The 19,219-nt window shown below is 55.5% G+C and overlaps 4 protein-coding genes across 4 annotated transcripts; all 4 read right to left on the bottom strand.

Moving 5' to 3' along the window:
* Positions 1–2,183: 2,183 nt before the first annotated feature.
* LDBPK_351860 (hypothetical protein, conserved) lies at positions 2,184–4,403 on the bottom strand (the record flags this gene model as incomplete). The annotated part of the gene is made up of 1 exon (XM_003864721.1): positions 2,184–4,403. One exon carries the CDS (start codon positions 4,401–4,403, stop codon positions 2,184–2,186), a length of 2,220 nt encoding a protein of 739 aa, XP_003864769.1.
* A 6,493-nt stretch (positions 4,404–10,896) lies between these two features.
* Positions 10,897–12,624, bottom strand: LDBPK_351850 (protein kinase-like protein; the record flags this gene model as incomplete). Its single annotated transcript, XM_003864720.1, has 1 exon — positions 10,897–12,624. The coding sequence occupies one exon, from the start codon at positions 12,622–12,624 to the stop codon at positions 10,897–10,899; it is 1,728 nt and encodes a 575-aa protein (XP_003864768.1).
* A 3,705-nt stretch (positions 12,625–16,329) lies between these two features.
* LDBPK_351840 (COP-coated vesicle membrane protein gp25L precursor, putative) lies at positions 16,330–16,974 on the bottom strand (the record flags this gene model as incomplete). Its single annotated transcript, XM_003864719.1, has 1 exon — positions 16,330–16,974. One exon carries the CDS (start codon positions 16,972–16,974, stop codon positions 16,330–16,332), a length of 645 nt encoding a protein of 214 aa, XP_003864767.1.
* Positions 16,975–18,266: 1,292 nt separating this feature from the next.
* Positions 18,267–18,719, bottom strand: LDBPK_351830 (hypothetical protein, conserved; the record flags this gene model as incomplete). Its single annotated transcript, XM_003864718.1, has 1 exon — positions 18,267–18,719. One exon carries the CDS (start codon positions 18,717–18,719, stop codon positions 18,267–18,269), a length of 453 nt encoding a protein of 150 aa, XP_003864766.1.
* Positions 18,720–19,219: the final 500 nt, after the last annotated feature.

The following is a 19,219-nucleotide window of genomic DNA, read 5'->3' as shown; positions in this document are numbered from 1 at the left end:
CAGACCAGTCGCGTACGCAGCAGCGTAGTTTGTCAGGCCGTGCTCAATGCCGAACGCAGGCAGCTCGTGCGCGTACGCGGCCATCACCACCTCGTCGCCGACGATCTTCGCCTGCACGATCTGCGCAATGATGTCCTTGTTCGTGATGCGCACAACAAGGCGGTACTTGGGCGAGCCGAACTTCGTCTTGTCCTGCAGCACCATCTGGCGGCGCGCGTGGTAGTCCGTCTTGCCCTCGCGGCGACGGCGGTACTTCACCTGGAAGCGCTTGAAGTACGCCTTGTTCTTCACGACCTTGACGAACGGCATCTCGAGTGTGTGGGCGAGTGTTCGAAAACCTCTGTTGTTGTGAGCGGAGTCGGGGTAAAGCGGGAAAAGATGTGCGTCGAAGATGCGCGATGGTGAGCACAGGGAGGCAGGCAGGACGAAGAAAGGAAAGCGTGTCACGAATGGTGCGCACGCAATGCGCGAGAGTGCGAGCAATCCATTCAGATAAAGGAGAGGAAGGAGAAGGGCAACAGCATGTCAAGGAGGCAGAGGGGAAATAGAAGAATGAAGAGAGATGGAAAGATAAGAGGTAATCGCGAGTGCGCGTGCGCAGCGAGCACACCTGTGGGAAGGAGGGGAGAGGAGGACAGCGTTGAGCTACACAGTGCACAACCTGCCTTGCGCACGAAAAGAAAGGAGAGGAGGCGAGAGCATAGAGAAGAGAAAAGCCCAAGTGGCCTGGCTCGGCTCCTCACTTGCGTATGTCTGTGTGTCTGGGGAGGTTGGTGGAAGGAGCTGCAGACTGCGACCACGACCACGACCACCACTCCACGTCTCACCCCAGCTTGTTTCCGCTGCGCGCCCCAACTTGACCACTTTCCACCGCCAATGATAACGGCGCATTGTCCAGGTCGACGTGAAGAGCGGTGCCGCTGAGCCTCATACCCAACAAGTGACCATGTTGTTCCTGCCGTTCGCTTGGTTTCACTATTGCTTCTTGAGACTCGGGTGAGGAGCGTGTGCCAACATAATCGGCAGACATCTGCGATTAAGCACACAGAGAGAAAGGGGAAAAGGCGGTACAAGGCCTTGCTGGGTGCAGTGCAGGTCCTTCCCCATGTGTCGCAGTGTGTGCGCGTGCGGAGGAAACGAGGGAGGGAGGGGAGAGGGGCTGATGATGCTTCCCGTTAGAGTTCGAGCATCGCTGCGCCCTTCAGAAGTGCAGATGAAGCAGGGAGAGCAAGAGAGAAAGTGAAGAAGGGGAAAGGGAGCATTCACCGGGGCAGTGATAGCAGCAGCATCCATACAGCATACATGGTTGGAGAACGGTGGCGAAATAGATCCAAAGAGGCGGTTCCAAGAAAGCGAGAGGAGAAAAAAAAAAAGAATGGCAAGCCGAGAGGTACAAGAGAGGGATAAAGAGAGAGGAAAGGGAAGAAGGCCATCACAACAATCAAAGAAGCGGTGGTGGTGGTGGTAAGAGACGGCAGCATGGGGGGAGGAAGTGGGCCACACACGAGCGCACCGACAAGGTGCACCATAAGAGGATAGATGACAAAGAAAAAGAAAGCGAAGACGATATCGATGCTTTTCTCCCCCACCCCCTCCACCCGCCTCTGCTCGTGCAAGCGGAGTGCGTGCACGCTTGGCTTGTCCCCTCCGCGCTTCAGCGCTGCCCTCTCTCCCTCTCCCCACGTCCCCTAAGCGCGCAAGCTTCGTTTACCGAGCAGAAAGAGCACGGCGAAATCAGAGTTGCTGGCGAACCCTCCCTGGGCGTACGTCGACGCGGAGACGTCGCAAGTGAGGCGGAAAGGATAGTGAGAGAAAGAGAGGGAAGTGATAAAGGGCCATGGGGACTTTGAAAGGGAGGAGGGCACCAAAGAAACCAAAAGGGTGAGAAAGCAGCGGCGTCGCGCAGTGGCCAACCTGATAGAGAGCCCAAAAAGGATGAAGTGCAGCAGACGTTGAGCCATTTCAACCTGCGCTGTACGAGGTGCGTGGGGGTGGCGTTAGCATCGACATGGGCGCTCTAGCGCCGCAAGGACCAACTAAGGAAGGGTGGAGGGCGCACGAGAAAACAAAGGAGAGAGGGTAAGGGCAAGGGGGCCCATGCAGCGGGCATGGGGGCAGACTCGAGAGCAATGCATCACTGGCAGAGGGGGGTCCGGTAGCACACTACCCTCCGTCCCCCTACACTACACCGCGTTTAGGCGCGCAAAGTTCCCGCGGCGCTCTAGCTGCGTCAGGTGCACGCTCAGCTCTCGCACCTTCGCCTCTAGAAGTGCAATAGTCTCCTCCTGCTTCCGCATCTCCTTGTTGTAGCGCTCGACCATGGTGTGCATCGTGTTACTCTCGGAGATGGTCCTGCGCCACAAGGACTCTAGGTTCGTAATGTACTCCGCCGCGGCGTGGAACACCTCCTCGTCGTTGAGCTTTGCGGACGATCCCGGCGCCGCCGCTTCTGCGGCTACGGCGCTGATGACGGTGTTGATCGGCCGTCGGCAGGAAGGGACGGAAGAGGAGGCGCGCAGCTCCGGTGGAAGAGCCTTCAACACCTTCGGATCGCCCGTGCGCACCATCGTTAGTGTCTTGGAGAAGATGTCGTTCTGCGGATCGAAGACGAGAGCCGAGACGGCGGCGTTGTCCACATCGGCGGCGGACAGCTTCGCGGCAGCGTTGATTGCACGACTGAAAGGGCGTTTCGAGTTCATTCTGCTTTGCAGCCCTCTCCGCTCTCGCATCATCGGCGAGCCGTTGCAGGAAGACAAGGGGTTCGCGCTCTTGTGCGGCGGCCAGTTCTCCTGAATATACGGCCGCAGCGCACTAGCGCATGATGGCGACCACGCGACTCGCAAGAGCAGCTGGCGGTCGTACCTGTGTAGCACGGCCTCGCTCAGTAACGCGGCACTCCACGCAACGTGCTCGTCAAAGATGCTGAAGCGCGGCGCCGTTACATCAAAGGCGGTCGTCTTCGCCTTATTGGCCAGCAAAAGGCAGCCGATGCCCTTGATCGGGACAACGACGCCGTTGTACATGTCCAAGAGGGTGCGGTGGGAACAGCCACTGCTGTCGTGGCGAAGTCGCCTGCGAGCACCGTCTGTGGCAGTGATGCCGCCGCCGCCCGCCACCGTGGAATGGCGCGCAGAGTCGAGATCCCCAGGCCCGGAGTTCCTACCTATACCCAGGCGCAGGAGGGAAGACTCGCTATAATGCACGTTCACCGCCACGCCCGTGGTCACCACCGTCGTCAGCACGTTTGACACCGCGTAGCTGATGCTCGAGGGGAAGTGGCCTTGTGAGTGTGCCACGCAGTGCAGGAACTGCGCTCGGCCGCTGCTGGCAGTGGCCGAGGCGGCTGCCGTGGAGGTCGCGGGGCGGCTGGAAGACCCCACTGCTCCCCCGGCAGCGAACTGCGGTGCGTCGTCCATGTAGACAGCCGCCGCGGAGGCGCCGGTTAGTCGTAGAGCCGCCTCCAACAGGAGAGAGAAGAACGACTGTAGCTCCGAGGCAGCCGCACGCTCTTCGTCGAGGCGACGTGTCATCGGTGCGTTTTGCAGCCCACTTGGGGTACCGACTCGAGAGCGGGCGCCGCGTTGTGGCTGCTGTGCGTTGAGAGAACGAGGCGTGGACATGCTGATGGAAGGGATGGAAGGGCCCTCGATGCGTACGGGGTCCACACCTGGAGTCGCCGTGACGGAAGCCACCGCTCCCGCCGCAGCAACCTTGGCACGGGAGGCTTTTTTGGTCCCACCTGCATCTAGTAGAAAGGTAGCGCAGAGCCCAGCAGACTCCGTGCGAGATGCACCACCCTTTTCATCGTCGAGCCGAAACGGTGAACCAATGTCCCCATGCTGCGATTGTGGCGCCTGTCTCGAGGATGGTCTCGAAATGAGTGAAGATGCCAGGCGGTCCTGCGGAGAGCCACGTGTTGGCGTCGCCCACTCCTTCGGCCCTCCCGCCCCCGCTGGCAGCGTCGCGCTTGCTTTCTTCCCCAGGTGAACATAAAAGTCCACCAGCTGAGCATCCACACTCGCTTGCAGCTGTCGTGCGGCCTCGTCCAGTATCCCGCCGAGCTGCTGCAGCGCGGCAACGCCCTCATCGGTATTCACTAGGGGCAGCTGCAGAGGCTTCTGCAAGACTGGTCGATCCGCCGCATTCTCCCTCGCGCCGCTCCGTGGACAAGCGTGCGAGGTGGTGTGAGCCTGCGCCGCCGCCAGCCCACAATCGCTGCCGCCAATCTTCAAGCCAGGCAGTGCCACCAGCGCCGACACCTCTGCCCCGCCAACCTCGCGTACGGCACCGATGCTGTAGGTCCGTTTGGAGACCGCAGTCGAGAGCGCCGCATGCTGAAGCAGCTGCGCAACGCGGAAAATTACTGCGAACTGCTGCGCTATCAAGTCGTCCTGAAGCAACATCTGGCAACGCGTGCACGCGTGCTCGGATGGAGGAAGGGGCGTATATATATATATATATGTCAGGGTGAAGGGGTGAGAGCTCAGTGGCTGCCGCTGTCAAAATCATGACACGCGACACACAAGCCGCTGAGAATGTACGCTGGTTTATAATGCAGCCGCCCTCTCCTCCTCCTCCTCAGCCCTTTTCCCCTTGTTCCTGCGTCGTCTTTATTCAGTTGAGGATGCGCTTAGTGCTGACGGTTTTCTCACGTGCGAGCCATGTGGCGACGATGACGAGAAACAGATGCGCGAGTGAAGGGGAGTGGGGTGGAGGCATCGACACCGCAGGTAGTGCAACCCTCAGGCGGCCAAGCGAGGACGGAGAGGACGGAAAAAAAGAGGATGGAATTGACCTCAGGGAGTTGCCACAAATGAAAACAAGACGGACTGAGAGGGGGGAAGGCGCACTTCGGCAGAGGTATTCGTGCGTGTACGGTTGCACACCTGATGGCAGCAGCATCATCGGAGGTGCAAAACCGCGAGTTCCACGCGTGCACACTGCACGGGTTCATTCGCACACGCCACCTTGCCATTCTGCAGAGCAGCATAGCGCCTCTTTTCCACTCGCTGCGAGTGACGATAAAGTGCCGTGCTGCCTACGAAAAAGTAGGCCGGAAGTGCCGCAGCCCCACTCCAGTACTCGGCGCCTACACAAGGTGCAGGCACGCGCGCCTCTCCAGCAAGAGAGAAGAGAGAGACAGGAAAGGGTATACAGACTCAAGACGGCTGCGCCTTCCCTTGCGTCCTCGACATGCATCTCTGTGCTGATTCGGTTTTTTCGCTGCTGTTCTTGTGCACTGATGGCCTTCTTTTTTATGCGCATGTATGTGGAAGAGAAAGTAGTGGTCCAGCCTCCGGCTGGAGTTCTCTCGAGCGAGGTGACGATCGGCACGGCACATCGACTGTTTTGTGTTTTGTGTGTTTTTTTTTTTGTGAGCGTTCCTTTTTTTTCTTTCCTTTGTGCGTCCGTGCGTATTTGAGCTATGAAAGCGGAAGACGGCGGGTCTGCCGCGGTGGTCTCCATCCCTGCCACGCCGTCTCCCACAACTTTCGCCCTCTTCTTTACTCTGCTTCTTGCGGTGGCAACGCCGCTCTCGCTTGTCGCCCAAGCAGAGTTGTCTCCTCTCCCTCGCTTCGCTCCTGCCCGCAACCGCCCCGCTCTCTGTCAACCTCTGCACGGCAACGACGTTGTCAGCACTGGATTATTCATGCGCACCCGATGCGACGCAGGAGAGAGACGAAAAAAACGAGCACGAGAGACGTTCAGGGCAGACAGGGAAAGCTTACGGGGTGGAGGAAGAGCCAGAAAAACACATAATGCGCGATGCAAGCGCATCCACAGGATAAAGGAGAGCCGGAGAGGGGGAGGGAAATGAATGAAGAGAGAGAGCGAGACACAAGAAAGCCGAATACCCGAATACAAAAGAGGAGCATGATGAATATTGCATAGCGTTCACTCGTCGCAGCCAACGAAGGAGTCTGAGCAACATCAATTCATACAGAGACAACACAAAAAAAAAGGGCGAGAGGCACTCACTTGCTGCGCAGCAGGAAAGGAAGCGAGGAGGAGGGGGTCGAAATGTGCGTGAGAGAGAAAAAGAGAACGCCGCGCCACCACACAGTGACTTGCACAATCCCCTCCTCCGGAAATGCAAAGAGCGCAGACAACAACGGGGACATACACGCGCGCGAGAGAGAGAAGCGAAGGCAGACGGTAGCGTGAGCAACAGATTGAGAAGAGAGGGAAGAAATAGAAGTAGCCGGTCACGCACACAAAAAAGGGAACGAGAGTTAGAGGCGAGTCAGGGGTGTTTTCATCAGCACCATCGGGCAGTGCATTATCACCGAGCAAGGGTATTACGTTCCAGTGAAGCTCATTTCACACACACACACACCTCCCTCTTCCCTCTCGCGTGCGTGCGTGCGCGCTTCTCTGGCCTCCTATGCCGTTCCTGCACAAATCCGAAAATAACAATACTCGCTCGATAAGTTTGACACCATCATGCAAACATGAACCGCGTGAACGAGGGAAACGGCGATACTGAAAATAAAAAGGCGCTAACAGATCAAAAAGAAGCCGATCCAAGCCAACCCTCCCCCAAACCACACCTCAAACAAAAAAAAGATTCACACGAAAAAAAAAATAGAAAAGCGATCACGATGAAGTAGAGAAAGGGGAGATGGGCGAGCAGCAGTCGTACAACACACACACACATAAAAACAGCGTCGCAAGAATGAAGGGGAGATGACAAGAGAAAGCGGCGCTGGAGGGGAGGGGGGAAGAGAAGGAAAGAGAGGGAAAGAAAAGTAGACAGCCCCACCGAGAAAAAAAAACACCAAAGATGAGCGCCGATTCAGAGCCACACGCGCAAGGACGACGCAGAGGCGCGCGCACGCTCACAGAAACGCAAGGAGGAGGGAGGGAGAGAAGAAAAAGGAAACGGAAACACTAGAAAAGCAAGCAAAAACAAGCGCCCACGCACACACATCAAGTGAAGTCGATTTTCGTTTCGTTGCGAATAAGCTAAGCTAGCTGGTTATCCCATCAGCAACTCACGAGACAAGCCTACTGCATCCTTCTTTTTTCTCGCGCACACGTGGGGCACACAGACAGTCCCATAAGAGGCTTCCCCTTCCTCCCTTTAGAAGATACAGGTAACGAGAAGTCAGGCAAGTCAGCGACGGCATTGGGTGGGAAAAGCCAAAGGACGTCGAGCCGCACAGAGGGAGAGTTAATCAGCACAACGCAAGGCAGAGCAGAAGGGGGAGAGTACAGACGGGAAGAGAAGCATTTGAAGATAATAGGGAGAGAGCGACAGGTAAGCGAAGATTCGAACCGACGTATCATCGCACGGGTGTGTGGCGAATCTGGAAAAAGAAGAGACTGCGCGAGAGAGAGGGGGGCAGCCAGAGCATACACTCACGAGCGGCGAGACGAGGAGGACCTACACAGAAAAGCAAACAGAAACAAGAATGGAAGGAAAGAAGCGAAAACAAAAAGAAGGAAAGACAGCACGCTGCATGTTGAGGTAAGCAGATAGAATCCGAAGGGATGAAAAAGACGAAGAATGGAATTTGCAAATGTGTCTTTGTGGAGCAGGAGGCGGAGGAGGGGGTAAGGGGAGGTGCCGCTGGAAAGAGAGGAGCATGTGAGAGAGGCCACAAGACGTCAGCATCTCTGTGCTTTTATCTTTCCTTTCGAGCAACTGGCAAAAAAGAGCAGAAAAAGAACAGAAAGCGAGAGAGAGGGAGGCAGAGAAGGAAGGGCAGTATCAACGCTACAACGAAAGAAAAAGAGGGAAAACGAAAAAAAAGGCGACTCTGGGTGAAGCGGAGTAATGCGGAAGCGGAAAGCAGACGAAAGCAACGAAACGAGAAAAAAGCAGCGGGGCGCACACAAGTATGGTCGAGGTGATTTATTCAATGGAGTGTCTTGTTGTGAGTGTCTGTCTGTGGGTGCTTACTGGTTTGCAGGCCAGAAAAGGAGAGGACTCCACGACCTGGAAGGCGCTCAAAACTTCGCGCATCAACTTTCATGACTGTATACGTGCACAAGGGCACGGAGACACACGTACATACGCATGGAAAACGATGCGCACTCACACATGCACCGTATAAGGCAAGCAAACGCACGCCGATGAGAAAGGGGAAGAGAAGGAGTGCGCAACGCACGCGCCCAGGCGGGGGCAAAGACGGAGAGAGATCGAGAGCGCCTGTCCCTCCAAAAGAAAAAAGCTGCGTACGCAAAGCATAGAAGAAAAGCTGCATCACACGCGAGGAGTCACGATCCCAGCGACTGGGGATGCCGACGAGCCACACATGGGTACAAGACAATTCGCGTGGCACGAACACGACGTCCATACATACGTGTATGTGTGCGCATGCGCCCATCCGCCGCATTGTGCATCCCGGTCGTTGCTTAACGCCCATGTGCAACCGTAAAGACGTTTGTGAGCATTTATAGTGGGAGGTGTATGCGCAAGACTCTGCTCGCAGCACAACGACGACGGAGGCGCGCTGCTGACCCCTTGTCAAGTCACGTTCCGCGCCCTCCATCCTCCTGGGCCTCCATGTCTTTTGTTCCAGCGGGTGGCGTCCTCCTTACTTCCTGGAGAAGATATCTCTGCACCGGCCTCGATCTCGCTTCCTTCCCACTCACTGCACCGCAAGGGGGTCCGCGGAGGTGACATCAACGTTATCGGCGGAAAGGACGAGAAGGGGGAGGGAAAATTATGTGCAGGCGACACCTTTTTTACCGAATTTTATTTTTTGTTATTGTTGTTGCTGCGCGTCTCCTCCTTTTAATATCGCACCGACAGCATCCAATCCTTAAAAGTAAAACCAAAAAGGGGGGCTCGGCGACGCAAGGGAAGCGAAAGCGAAACCCAACAGAGGGAGGGAGGGAGAAGACGAGAAACAAGAAAAGGGTGGGCGAAAAAAAAAATCGTGGCACTGAAATATGCGAAGAAAGAAAAAAATGCCGCAGCAGTCAAAGGCGAAGAAATGAGTGCATGCATACAACAAGAAGAGTGAAACAAACAAAAGGGGGAAAAAGATAAGCACGCACAGGCGCACACGCACACTCGAAGAAAGGGGGGAAGAGAGAGAAGGCGCCACAGCACCCATTAAGGCAAAATCAAAAAAAAAAAGATGCGCGCAGCTTCTCTTGTATGTGTGTGTGTGTGTGTGGAGGGTGGGGGTTCTATTTCCTTCTTTGTTTCTTCATCCCCTGGTATGCGGCGTGTAGAGAGGGAGAGGGGAGCATCATCGCAGCTCACTTGCTGAGGTAAAGCGACGGGGTGCTATGCACCAAGATGGGCGCAGAGCAAAGAAAAAAGGGGAAGGAAGGGAGGTACAAGTCGATTCAAGTAAATTGCACGCACAGGCACACCGGCACACGTTGCTGCTTCAAAGGTTTTCAGGAGTGAAAGCAAAGAAAGAACAAGAGAGGAGGGGGTGGCGCGAAAAAAAAAGAGGCTCCTACGGCAGCTATACGTCTGCGCGCGAGTGTGTTCAGGGGAGAGAAAGGAGCAGGAGGGGAGATGGGGGCTGCCTGCGTTCAAGCGCACAACTTCCAGTGGGCATAACACCGAGAGATAGCCAAAGCAATGCAGAAAAAAAGCACCGGTTTCCGCTGCTCGGGAGATGCGCCTTAACTCTTTTCTTCTTTTTCTTTGATCCCTTCTCGCTATCACTCGCTGCCATGCGCAGCGACAGAATTGGAACCGAGGAAAGAGTGGAGGAGGCGTGCATGTAGGTGTGCGCTGGCAGCGCTCAACGCTGCCGCCACCATCACAGCATCGTATCGCAGCAGCGTTCTTGTGAGAGGCGAATAAATAGTGCCGAAAAAAAAGAGCCAATAAGAAAAGGTATTGTAGAAGCAGTGCGTGAGGGGGAGCCTGGAAGGAAGAGATGCGGCGCTAAAGAACCTTGCACAGAGAAGGAGAGAGGAGAGGTGAGCACGGAGAGAAACCAATGCTGGCGCTCTCCAGCCATCCTCCAGTGCGCAACCTTGCTCGTGATTCGGCTCGATAGCGCTGATGTTGACGTGAACGGGAACCGCAAGCAAATAGGGAAATGGGGGCGCGAAAAGGGCGACCGTCACAAGCGTGTCTCGGTGCAATCCTTCAACGAGGTCACTGCAGTCTCCCCGAGTCGCACACAGAAGTGTAGGCAAACACAAATACACCGGGAAGGGAAGGGATGACAAGCAGTAGAGATAAAGGCGGAGACGGGGCACCTACGGACAAGGGGAGAGAGGGAGGGGCAAGTGGCAAAATAAAAAGATACGAGAAAACTGATCAGATAGAATAGCAAAAAAAAAAACGAAAGGCAATGCGGCGACGAGGAGGTAGAAGGGGGGCGCATCCGTGTACACATGAAGAGTCGTGGAGGGAGGGGGAAGGAAGCGAGACTAAAACACAAGGTAGCCTAAAAAAGGAGCAAAAAAACTCACACAGACGAAACGTGCAGACAGTGGTGGAAGGGCAGGCAAGAGAGATGGGAAAAAAGAGGGCAAACAGAACAAAGAGCGCGAGAGCCCCCCCCCCAAAAAAAAAAAAAAACGGCACTCAAGCAAGCGCATGCACGCCGAAATAGATTTATAGATGCACAGGACGAGAGAGACCGAGAGAGGCGTAATGCGCACTACCGCTGTGCCATCTCGTCGACGAGTGTGCTCTCCGCCTGAAAAGATGCCGCCGCTTGCAGCTTCCATCGGAACAGCAGTCGCGCGACTGAAGGATGCCAACATCACAGCCTTGGCCACGAGAAACGCCATCCCGATGCAGAGAAGTCGGAGGTAAGAGACGCTGTCGCCCATCTTTTACCGGCCGCCCTAGCCCCATCACTTCCATGCTGTTTGCGTGCACCCGTTTCTAGCAGGCACACACATGTCTGTTCTCAGCCGCTCGCGCTTACGCCCGTGAGCATTAGGAGAAAACAAATAGATGGGTTAGCGAGACAGGGAGCAAGAATCAGAGAGCGACGCCGTGCTCCCTCTACTACTGGTGCCTCGCCAGAGCTCCATCCACGGGTGCTCGAGCGCCGCCTCTGGCGTGAGTCGCTGCCGCGCGTCAAGATGCAAGCATTTCGAAACGAAGTCCTCGAAGAGCTGGTCCTCGTGGCTCCGCCCAATCTTCAAGAAGTTCCTCAGCGCTCGGCTGTGCGGTGCATGCGGAATGCGCTTCTTGCCTAGGTTGTGCTTCATCTGCCCGTCTTCAAAGAACCGATCGGCGCGGCGGCCCTGTTGCACCAGGTACGACGGAATCGTGCCAAAGTACTCCACGAGGCGCTCCAGCAGCTCCCCCTCGGAGCTTGCCGGGAATATCGGGTAGCCGTTGGCGAGCTCGCACAGCACGCAGCCAAAGCTCCACATGTCAATGGCTGTCGTGTACGGAATGCCAAGCACAATCTCCGGCGCACGGTAGTAGCGCGACTGGATGTAGGTGAACAGGGGCCGACTTTCCTCACAAGCGGAGCCAAAGTCAATCAGCTTCAGAGAAAAGTCGGACGACTCGCCCAGCGAGTTGGAGTTGCCGCCGCGGCGAGAGATCATAATGTTCTCTGGCTTCAAGTCGCAGTGCACGATCTTGTGGTCTCGCACGTGCACAAGGGCGGTGAGCAGCTGCTCTGAAAGCTCGTAGATGAAGTCGTGCGACATGGGGCGGAATTTGTTGGTCTGAATGATTGCATAGAGGTCAGAGGGGAGCAATTCAAACACTAAAATGTAGTGCTTGCGGAAGATGTGGGAGCCGAGTAGGCGAACAATGTTCGCCTCATCATCGGGATCGTCCCTGTTCAGCAGCTCTAGTGTCTTGATTTCTTCGCGGGCCTGTTTCGTGTAGTTCGGCTTGTTCTTGATGACCTTCACAGCTACGAGGCGGTGGTGCTTGTGGTCGAGCGCGCGCACAACGATGCCGAAGGTGCCTTGGCCGAGTACCTTCACCACTTCGTACCGATACAGCAAGTGGTCGCCGACGACGACGCGGTAGTGGAAGTTGTCGTCGTCGTAGCCGTCGTTCTTCTCGGTGCCACGGACACCGTGAATCTTCTTGCACTGCTCCGTCCCACCAAAGTAGACGCTCGGCAGATAGTCCTTCACTTCTTCCTCCTCGTAGCTCGTCAAGAAGCGCAGCGACGGCGGCGTCGGCGTGAGTCCGGTGTACTCGTCGGCTTGCGCTAGCGGCGGGGTGTTCACCTTGCACCTATTCTGGACATTGCTGTTTGGTGACAAGCTCGGTGTCACCGAGTCCGCGTCGCGCATCTTGCCGTCGTCGGCCTGCATGGTCGAGACCTTGCCGCCCTCCCCCATCTCGTTCAACTCGCGGTAAGTGCCTCTCACGCCGTTGGCACTCAGCTGCCTATAGCCGCCGCTGTACGCTGGCATCATCATGCCGTTCTGAAAGCCGGCGTGAATCATGGGTGGCGGCGGCATTGAGTAGAAGTCGCTCTGCAGACCCTGCATGGATGCGCTAGTGGACGGAAGAGTCGGCAGGTTCGCGACGCGCTGCGTAACGCTGTTGCCAGCAGACTTCACGGTCACCTCATTGCGCCCGCCCATCATGCTGATATTTTGTATCCCGTTGATCGTCATGCCGTTCTTGCGCGTGGTGCCGTTTCCGGTTCTGTTCACACCACTCTGGAAGGACGGCCCACCGGAGGCGTTAGCACCTATCGGCATGCCGCGTAGGTAGATGCCATTGGCCCGGTACTCTATCGGTTGCGACCGCATCGGTCCTGCAGAGCGGCGCACGTGACCAGTCCCTGGCACCGCTGGCGGCGGCATCGGCACTGGTGCAACGCCGCTGCTCTTTACTAGGGCTATTCTATTGTGTGCCATCATGTGCGTCCCATGGAGGGCCGGTAGAGCACCGCCGTTCATGTTCACAGCCCGCTGGTTATTCTGAAGCTGTCCGTTCGTCATTACGGGCGCCGCGCCGCCTATGCTAGAGGAGCGATACATCTGCGCCGGCGATGGTCCTATCATCATGCGGCCACGGTGTGAAAACATGTACGGCGACGCTGGATAGCGACCGTTCGTGCAGGGGTGCAGCGCCCCTCCGTACATAAACGGTTGATGTGGCTCCATGAGTGCCGCACCAACGGGCGGACTAGAGAGACAGATACTCGGCTGCACACGCACGCGCAAAACCACGCACAGAAAGCTCGCGATACCGGATAGCGTTATGACCCAGCCTCAAGGCCTTTCTGCAAAGTTGGCGCGAAACGTACCTGCGAAAACAAAAGAAAATGCGGCGTGAGATGAACGGCCCACACGCGGCAGCACCCGTGCAGACGACGGACAGATACACACTAGGAGGCACAAGCACAGTGCGAACCTCAGTTCACTATAGCACCGCAGAGGAGGAAAGAAGCAGAGAGTAAGACAGAGAGAGATTCGTAAATAAAAAAATGGAGATACGAAAAGGCAGAACAGACACGCACTTCATGCACGTCAACGGATGGCCACCCACGACCAAGACAGTCGCGACCACGACCAAAGGGGGAAAAGAAAACAGGAAAGGAGGAAGAGCGCCACGCAACAAAAAGAAAAGGGGCAAAACGAAAGGCACGCGCTCTAGATATGTGCGCACCCATACACGCACACACACTCGGTACACCTACCCAGTAGCGTGTGTGTACGTAACTATGTCCGTGCGTATATATATATATATATATGCGTGTGTGCTTTCCTCTTCCTTCAGCGATGAGACAGCAACGGCACTGCACACCGCCAGAGGCACCGACAAGAGAGTTGTAATGCTACACAAAGAAAGAGCAGCGGGTTCGACCTGGGCACACAACAAGAGAAAGGCGAAGCAAACATGCACAATCAAGACGTGGAAAAAAAGTTCAAATATAAAAAGCAAAAAAGGAACTCGCAGTATTCAAACCCACGAAAGTGAGACAGCGAGAAAGGCAAAAAAACGAAGAAGGAAGACGATCACACACACACACACAGAGAGAGACAGAGACAGAGACAGAGAGAAAGCAAAAAAAGGAACGAGCGTTCACCGGCACTGGAACACCGTGTACAGAAGTCGCGACAGCACACAGAGGAAAAGGAAGAAGGAAAAACCCCCGGAATGAGAACAACAGATATAACAGAGGAAAAAATGGCCAACGATGTACGAGAAAGTCACGTGCAAAAACAAAATGAAGAAAGAAGGAGTGACCTGAATAAACGCCGACACACACGTGCGGAGATCGAGAGAGAGCTGAAGAGGGAAGGGGAATAGAATGCACGCGAAAAAGAGGGGAAAAAGACGAAGGATGCTGCTGCACAGCTCCCACTCTCAGCAAGAGCACACTCTGGAACAATATAAGAAGTCACACACACACACACACACACACACAAGCACACGCAAAATGATGGCTGCTTTCTGCTGTGACTGGTGTGTCCTTTCTTTTGTCTCTTAGCACCTTTTTTGACGTCGTTACTCGTATTGCCCCTCTTCGTCTTCGGACACGCCTTCGTTGTATTTATGAGTATGTGTGTGTGTAGGTGTCCGTGTGCTTCTTGTCTTTTTCGCGTCGGACGTCTCACGCTCTCAAACAAACCACAGTGACTCAGTACCTCGCCCAGCTCTCGCGTGCAGACAGTCACGCATACGCATACAAGACGGAGATGGAGAATGATATCCCCGAAAGAGAGGGAGAAGGGCAGAGAAGAGAGAGGGGTGCCTACAAAGCAAAACGAAACGAAAAATAAAAACAGAGAACGAGGAGTGCCTTCGCCAACCCTCTCCTAGCCTTCTCTTCGCTTTCCCGCTGAGCTGAAAGCTAGGCTAACAATGGTGTTGTTGAAGCGTCTTCCCCTTTTGCTGTGATTGAGGGTGTTGTTGATGTGACGGCTGCGTGTTATGCGGCTCACCTTTATGATCCTACACACACTCACCGAGAGAGGAAGAAAAAGAACGCAAACTGCGGTCCTCAGATACCTTTTCGGGCGCTGTTTCCGTTTTCTTTTTCTCATTCTTAGGTGTTTATGCGTGCATCGGTGGAATTACGCAAAGGACGATCGAAATGTGGTGTGTCGTCGGGGGCAGGTAGCGAGCACCGAGGTGCCGCATCGGTGCGAAGGAGTCGGAACAACCGATGCAATCAAGTGCACGGGGGGATGGCAAAAAAAAAAAACATGCATGGAAGAGGGAGATGCGAGAGGGAGTAAGTAGCTCATGCAAAGAGAGGCAGGGAAAGAGAAAAGCGCGCGACCGAATGAGAGCCCGCATCGGCAGCGGCAGTAGGAAGAGCGACCGCTGGAGGTCTAGCGAGGGAGGGGAGGGAGCTGTGAGTTTCATCGTGGTTATTGCCGGACTCATAACTCTGGAGGAAGCCGCGACTGTTGTCGGCAACGGGCAGCGCTGCTGATTTTTTGCGGCACCCTATTGCCAATCTTCGTGGCCTTCCACCGTGGAACTCTCTCTGGGAAGTCTCATCTGTGCGAGCTCCCTTCTATGACGGCGGACTGGCCGCCATCAGCCCGACCGCGCACCTTCACGGCACGCCACGTAGCCGGAAAGGAATGATCTCTCACACTTGTGCTACCTAGTCTTGCTTCTTCACAGCTGCTATAGAGGGCACACGCCAGCTCACACACACACAGAGATGCACGCGCAGGCATTCATGTATAGACCCGATTCGGCGAAGTTCCCCATCCGCCTACAGCCTGCCCAACGCTTGCAGAGTTACGTTACACGCATCGAGAGAGTAAGAGTCGCTGTCAGAACCACACAAAAACACAAGGCGAGGAAAGGGCACAAAAACACGACAAGAGAACAAGGGAGCTAGAGAGAGCCACGACTCGGCGAACGGCGACGGGGAGTACAAGCCGCCAAGAGGCGTCGACCCCCTCTCACCCCTGCACTCCAACCCACAAGCGCACGCACACGCACACAGCACCTGGCTGTACACAAACTTGCAAGGACAATGCACACAGAGCAAGCACAGGAGAACAGAAAAGGGAAAAGAAAAGGAAAATAAATGCCCGAAGAACCGCTTTGTTTTTTCCTTGCGGTTGTGCATCACATGCCACGCTGCCGCTCATCGCTGCCTCTGCGGTTGGCAGTCGCACACACCTCACCTTGGCCCCTCTCATCCCCTTTCCCTCTCCTTTAACTCGGTACTCCTGAACAGCACAAAAGAAAGGAGCCGAGGTAGACAAAGGGCGGCGCAGAGAGAACGTCAGCAGCTGAGAGACACACACACACACGCACAGATGCTTGAGGTGGCGGCGGTGAAAGCAGCCACACCAGACTCAAGGAGAGTGCAAGGAATCAAAAATGAGCACACACACATACGCATACATACACCTCCGCCGGGGCTTTTCTCACTCTTTGCGGCCCCCGAACCGGTCGCGGAACAGGAGGCGGGAGGGAGGGCTCGCCTAATCGATCATGCGCTTCTTCTTGAAGTAGCGCTTTAGGTGACGCATCTGCAGATACCAAAAGATGCCAAAGAGGATGATGAGGCCGACCGACATCCACATCACCTTGGCCGTCATGTGCTCATTCGTGTTACGCATCTCTGCCTCGCGGGCGCGGAAGTAGACGAACTCGTTGTGAACCTCCTGAACCGTATCCTCCATCATGCGCATCTGCACCTCCATCGGACGCATCTTCTCCTTCGTCGCCATGGTGTCGTAGTCTTTCGCATCCGCGCCCAATTGCATCACCAGCAACAGGCTTCGCGTCATTTTCGCGCTCTGCGCTCCTTGACGTGAGGTAAAGCACAGGGAGTGCTCACCACCGTTGGTGATGCGCTCCAGGAAAGCGCCGCTACTCTTGCCCAACTCCCTGTAGAGTGTATTGCCATTCGCGTTGGTGAGCACAACGTCGAGAAAATCACCATAGGTGTCATCCGCCTTGTACACAATTCGCAAGTCGGTGCCACTCGCCACCTCCTGTAAGAAGCAGCGTGATTTGCCAGACTCAAGTTGAAACACAAAACCATTCACAGTAGAACTAAGCACCAGCACCAGCAGCGCGGCTGTCGAGGCCGCTGCAAGAGACGTAGAGCCACGACGCGCCATAGTGTGTCACAGTAAGTTCCTTTTTTGTTGCTGTTTGCTTTTTTTCTTGTCGAGCGAGTGCAGGACTTGACGCTCCCTCTATTGTTGCTCGCTGACTGAACCTCCGAGAGATCGTTGTGGTTAATTTACTACACACACACACGTGTATGTGTGTCCATTCGCGGGTGTGCGTACGCGTGGAAGCGTGTGACAGTGCGCAGAGATGCACAGGCGGCCCAGGTAGGAAGTAAGCGAGAAGAGGCGAGAGCGATGAAAAAGAGGGAAGGAGGTGAACACAAAAGGAGACACTCTGGAAGCTCCCCAGCGTTGTCCACACACATGCACACACACGCGCACAACCTTGTGTGCCGCACCGCAAGCGGCAAAGGCAAGAGTTCGGCTAGGTCGAGGAATTGACGCCACACAGCATACACCATGAATGAGCCGGCGGCATGTCATAGTTCTACACGCACGTATAGTTTCCACGTCTCTTCGCCCTCCAAACATGAATGCACGTGTTGTTCTTCCCACTCCCTGAAGGTGCGCGCACCTCTGTAGTGTGTTTCCTCACTTTTGCGTTTGTGTTGCTGCGGTGCCCCCCCCCCAGCAAACACACACACAACACATCGCCGGGGGGAGGCGGAGGGGGAAGAGGTCCCTGAATTCGGTGCGGGAAAGCGATCATACAGAGAGGACCGACCTCGAAAGCGGAGTCTGTCTAATGCCGCCGCTGAGAAAAGACTCGGATGAGAAGATCAAGGAGAGGCAGAGCGGCGAGTCACCAAGGAAGACGTAGGCTGCGGAGGAACAGAGGGGGTGTGGCACAGCCACGCAACGGGGGAGACACAGGTTAAAAAAAGGTGGTGGAGGCAAGCGAACAAAAAAAAAAAACATTCATGCGCTAAACGGCATCTGAGCAAGCTTACCCAAAACATGAGCCGGGGCAGAAAAGTGCTCAGACGGTAGCGAACGGGCGATTCACATATAAAAGTCCAGTACTTGAATCATGAAAGACACAGACAAACAAAACACGTCTCACGCACCCTGGGCACGCACGCACGTGCGTGCGGCCACCCAAAGAGTGGCCAATGAGCCATTTAAAAAAAAAGGAGCAATCAAAAAAAAAGTTGATGCCACCCTCGTTCTCCGACAGAGACGGCAAAGATAATAGGCACAAAACAGAGACAGAGAGACAGAGCGCAATTACTAACACGGGCAGCGCACTGCCGTCCGAAACGTGCGGAAAAAGAGAGACGAGAAAAAAAAAGACCAGCACACCTTGCGTTGTATCTGCACACAAAGTGTTGGGGGCGTCATGGCGAACGCATCGTCGGCGTCAGTTCTGTGAAAGAGCTGTAGGCGCCCTTCTGCGGCGATTGGTCGGCCATCTTCCCGTCAAGCTGATTATTGATTAGCGTCGTCGCAGCATTCATCTCCGCCGTCTCGCACTTGAGGGAGTGCAAGACGTTGTTCAGCTGGTACATCTCCTTCGTTAAGAGTGTGACATCGCCTGTGTCGTCAGCGTGCTTAGTCTTGCAGCACTCACCGCGGCTAAACATGCTAGTGCAGTGCGCCATAGGACGGCACAGAACAAAGTAGAGGGCGACATTGTAGACTACCCATACCACTGGCGTGACGACAGCGACGTAGATGGTGCGCCAGAATGTTTTGGGGATGTAGGCAGCTGGAACAGCGACGGCGGTGAAGAGAAGGACCGAGATAAGACTCATAACAATCCAGCCGCGAAAATGCAACCCAGAAAACATGATGGATTTCGTGTCCCGTTACCCTGTGTGTGTGCCGTATGCGGATCCATACGCAAGTGTGTTTGAGCGTGCGTTGCTTAGTGAATGCGAAACGCCAAAAAGACGGAAAGTGCGGTGGTAAAAGAAGACATGTCATCAAAATGCATGACAACCCGCAGTGCAGAGCCCGCAGACGAGATGCACTTTTCTCAGAAGCAGGGAGTTGGCACAAAACACAAAGACATTTTTCGCTCCGCATGTGCGGGTTCATTCTCTGCCGCGCAGCAGGAGCCCAGCGCCACTCTGCTGCCCCCGGCCAGTCACAGACCCATCTCGTGGTGCAAAGCAGCCGTAGACACGCGCCAGTGCAGCAGTGCACCGACTCCGTCGGCTCAGCACCGCCTCGAGACCTACCGATCCGCCGCCTCGCATGTCGCCTCACAGCGGCTCACACCATGCCAGTCGCCATCCCTGGTGCATCCCTCGCGGTGGCACGCAGGTTGCCCACCACCAGTAGGCAG

This window comes from Leishmania donovani, chromosome 35 (assembly GCF_000227135.1).
Source record: "Leishmania donovani BPK282A1 complete genome, chromosome 35".
Classification (NCBI taxonomy): domain Eukaryota; phylum Euglenozoa; class Kinetoplastea; order Trypanosomatida; family Trypanosomatidae; genus Leishmania; species Leishmania donovani.
The sequence above is the reverse complement of the archived record's forward strand: the minus strand, read 5'-3'. Positions and strand labels throughout refer to the sequence as shown.